We start from the raw sequence: 4,152 nt of genomic DNA on the forward strand, positions 1-4,152 counted from the left end.
CAACCTGCAAACCATTTGTTACTTACATATAGGTTTGAGTTTAGCATTGAGTATTATGACCTGGATTTCATAGCCTTTTCTTTGCAGAGAATAACAAATGTTGGTTTGGTCGGGAATCTGAGACCTCATTCTTACGTGATGGAATATAGCTGTCTCAACATTTTGCTTCAGTAAAATTAACCGGTTATTTTACATCAAAATGCGTACTAGTGCAAGCATTATCTTATGAATATAATGTCACAGAGTTTCACCTAAGCTAAAGAAGCTGAATGACTTGCTCAGAATTACTTGGTGTTCAGAGCAGTTTGTGTTCATCTTTAACCGAGAATAAAAGATGAATATGACCATTTAATTGGATGCTATTTTAGGTCTCTGAGTGAAGTGAGAAGAGAGGAAACCACAAGATACAACACTTACATTCAAATTCCACTAGTGACCTAAATTCAAGAAAATCAACAACCTTCAAAGAGGATTGGCTCCTTGCCAGTGGATGGAACAGTTTACAAGTAAATAGCGACACTATATGATGTTATGATTCTTCTAGTTCTTCCCAGTGCTCTGGTGATGAAACAGTGATGCCGCTCCCATCCTTGGGTACTTCAGGCAGTAAAAGATCACCGTCCAACAACTGCATCACTTGGCGCATGGTTGGTCTAGCTGCAAGTATAGGATGTGAACAAAGCAGTCCAATCTTTAAGATCAGTTCCACTTCCCCAAGATCATAATCACCTCCCAATCTTGCATCTGAAACCTCTAGAATTACTCCATTCCTCCAACTCATCCACACCCAGTCCACCAAATGAAGATCCGGTGATTCTTGCTGCATTATTGGCCTCCTTCCACAGACAACCTCAAGTATGAAAACCCCAAAGGCGTAGACATCAGTGCTCGTAGTTGCTCTGCCTGTTTTAGTGAGCTCTGGAGCTATATAACCAAAAGTTCCCACCACATGAGTGGTTTGGGGATCGCTACCATGATCATACAATCTTGATAGTCCAAAGTCTCCCAACTTTCCATTCATTTCACCGTCCAGCAAGACATTGCTGGCTTTTATATCTCTGTGTACAACAATCTGCTCCCACTCTTCATGCAAGTAAAGCAAACCTGAAGCCACACCTCTGATAATTTTTAGTCTCTGACTCCAGCTAAGTGTTGTTGGCTTGTTTGTATCATAGAGGAACTTGTCAAGACTTCCATTGGACATGAAGTCATAGACCAAAAGGAGTTCCCCTTTCCTGCGGCTATAGCCAAGAAGTTCGACCAAATTGCGGTGACGGAGTTGGCTGTTACTCGCAATCTCCCCAACAAACTCCCTCATTCCTTGCTTAGAATCATGAGATATCCTCTTCACTGCAATTTCGGTTTTTGAGGTGGGTAGCTTGCCTTTGTAGACTCTTCCAAAACCACCAACTCCCAAAAGATTTTCTTCTCGAAAGCCTTCGGTAGCCTTGAATAGTTCTTTATATGAGAATCTATGAGTTCTATGTTCTAGCTCCCACTCTTCAAGAACTTCGGCATATCTTGCCTTTCTTCTTGTTATGTAAGCAATACAGCAGGCAGTTATAGCTATGAACACCACAACTCCTAAGGACAGCCAAATTATCAAAGGTGTTAGTTTTCTTCTATGTTTTTTAAGAGGAAGTGAAGGAAGGCTGGACAGGTTGAGGGCAGCTGCTTGCCCATTCATCTTAAAGCTCCAGCCCAGAACATAATGGGATGTTAGGATGGAGCCTGTAGCCGAAGAGAAGCCAATATACATGGTGTCTAATAATACGGAGGAGAGATCAATGAAGGAAGACAACAATGGATGGCTTGGTTTGGGCACACAGATGGGGGATATTGTTACATTTAGCTTCTTCTCTGGACTGCTATAATCTATCCACACCTGCATAGGTTCCCCGCTTTTAAGGCTGAGGTTCTTAAACTTGCCAATTTCCTCAACGAAATATGATGCTGGAGCAGCGTCTATTGAGTGTAATCCATTGACATCAATTCCGACATGGTTGTCATCAACATCTCCAAACTCCGTACTGAAGATGGTGTCTAGCTCAACGGCAAAAACGTGACCTGATGTATTGCCATTATTTATGGCGTTGAAGAGACCAAGGTATTGGCTGGGCAGAGCCCCAGGGAGCCCCTTTGTTGGAGAGAGCACAAATGCAAGTCCATGGGCGCTAAAATCTGGATATTCGGAGAGTATTGCAAAAACAAAGCAAGCAGAGAAAGAGTAAACATTACCATCTGAGATGTTCTTAAAATGTAGTGGCTCTTGGTGGAATGCATGACCTTGGTGGATCTTTGTAGTGTTGGTTAATCTCAGAAGGCCATTGGGTGTGATCTCTGCTATGCCATCCAGGTATAACTCACCCCTTTGGAATCCGTTGCATGTGAATGCATCATATTTGGTTGCTGTGATTCCCGTGAGCAGACATATCACCAAAAGTAGGGATAGTTTTAGCTCCATTTGGAGAAGAATGGGGGATTTTCTTTTTGAGCAATTCAATGTTTATTTGCCACGCATTATCATGTGCAACCATGGACCTATTCAACCTTGGCATCCGGTAAACAAAAGATTAGCCAATTAATTATGGGAGGTAGACATCTCATTGAAGAATGGAAGTCCTTGGCTAGTTCGTCCATCTACGTCCCATTTCATGTTGAAAGATTGTCCAGATAGCTGCATCAGTAGACAAGACTTGCTTGCACAATGCCAAGCAAGTCCTGGTGGATGAAAATGCTAAACCTTTTCCTGGGTCTTTCTATGATGTTACCGAAAGCTTGGATGCCTTCAAGTGGAGGTTAGCGATAAGCGAAGATGCTAAAATTTAAAAACTTGTCATGATATTCATTTTCCTTAAAGAAAAGACCATTTCCAGGAAAAGTTTGGCTCAAGGAGTCTCAATAGGAAAAAAAAAACATGTAAACTTAGGTTGATTCAAGCTAGATAAATTTCTTTTATAATTCTGTACAATACTCAATTTACCAAATCCATTAGGAGTGGAATCACTCAGTTCAGTCATATATGCTATGATCAAAGTTTTATTTTTGAATTTTAAATGCAAGTCTGACATAGTAGCGTTGCTAACTTCTCTACCGTGGAGAACATTATTTTTACTTTTCTTTTTTGGACTAGGATAAACAGAAGCCTGGGTCAATATTGGATTGAGGTTGGGATCAAACCCAAGTCTCTTGTATCAATGTGACTAGAATTTTTTCAAGTTCTGCCATTTGGCACCTCCAACCTATGAGAAGTTCTAACTTGTATCAGGTTTTTAGATGGACTATCTTTCAAAGATTCCTGTTCATTTTTCTGTGCATGGAATTGTCTCTACATCATAAGGATTGTCATCCAAGATGTCATTTGTCCCGTAACAACGAAAAATGCAAATTTTGACATATATATCAGTCTCCTTTGACCCACTGCGTTAATGTCACCTTAAAACACTGACGGATTCGGCAATCATACATTTATTTACATTCTTAATTCAGGGAAATGAGGGTGATAAGACCTTCATTTAATCCTTATAGTTCATTTCCATGAATGTTGCCTTAAGTTATATTTAGTATGTCACAGTTTTTAAGTCAATTGAGCTTATCGGAGATCTTGTGGTAAGAGTTGGACTGTCCAAGGCCCTCAATGATAGAGTCCATTACCTGTTCTATAGATAAGTGTGTAAAGCTCATCATGGGAACTAAATTCTTAGAAACTGAATTGAAGATTATGATCATTCAATGTAAAATCTGTCTGATTTAAGTAGAATAAGGAGACCTATCATTTTACCCCCATTTTTCTCGCATCTACCATGCTACCCTCAGAAATTTTTTCTTCTGTTGCAGATCCTTGGAATCTATGTAATATAACTTTGAAAAATTTTTTAGAAGACTCATCTTTTCATGAAGACTTGGAGTGGAAAAGTCTTATGAAACCTGCAGACCTAATTCAGCTGGCCAATTTGAAGGAAGGAGAGCTCAACAGCTTTCTTTTTTAACTCCTGTAATTTCTAAAGCAAGGAGGACTTTGTCTACTCATTCTACTCCGCCGGGTGGAAGTCTTTCGCAGATATTGTAGTGAGTATGCGGATGAGAAAGAAGAACAAGTGGGTCCAACTTTACTGGCCTTCTACAATATATATGAGAGATTCCTCATTCCTT

At 40.1% G+C, this 4,152-nt stretch overlaps 1 protein-coding gene across 1 annotated transcript; it reads right to left on the minus strand.

Annotated features, from left to right (window-relative positions):
* Window positions 1-395: 395 nt before the first annotated feature.
* Window positions 396-2,552, minus strand: LOC140857581 (L-type lectin-domain containing receptor kinase IV.2-like). Its single transcript, XM_073256791.1, is given in 2 exon segments — window positions 396-2,479; window positions 2,481-2,552. Coding segments are annotated over 2 exon segments (2,007 nt in total). The 5' UTR covers window positions 2,538-2,552; the 3' UTR covers window positions 396-529.
* Window positions 2,553-4,152: the final 1,600 nt, after the last annotated feature.

This window comes from Elaeis guineensis, chromosome 4 (genome assembly GCF_000442705.2).
Source record: "Elaeis guineensis isolate ETL-2024a chromosome 4, EG11, whole genome shotgun sequence".
Taxonomy (NCBI): Eukaryota; Viridiplantae; Streptophyta; class Magnoliopsida; order Arecales; family Arecaceae; genus Elaeis; species Elaeis guineensis.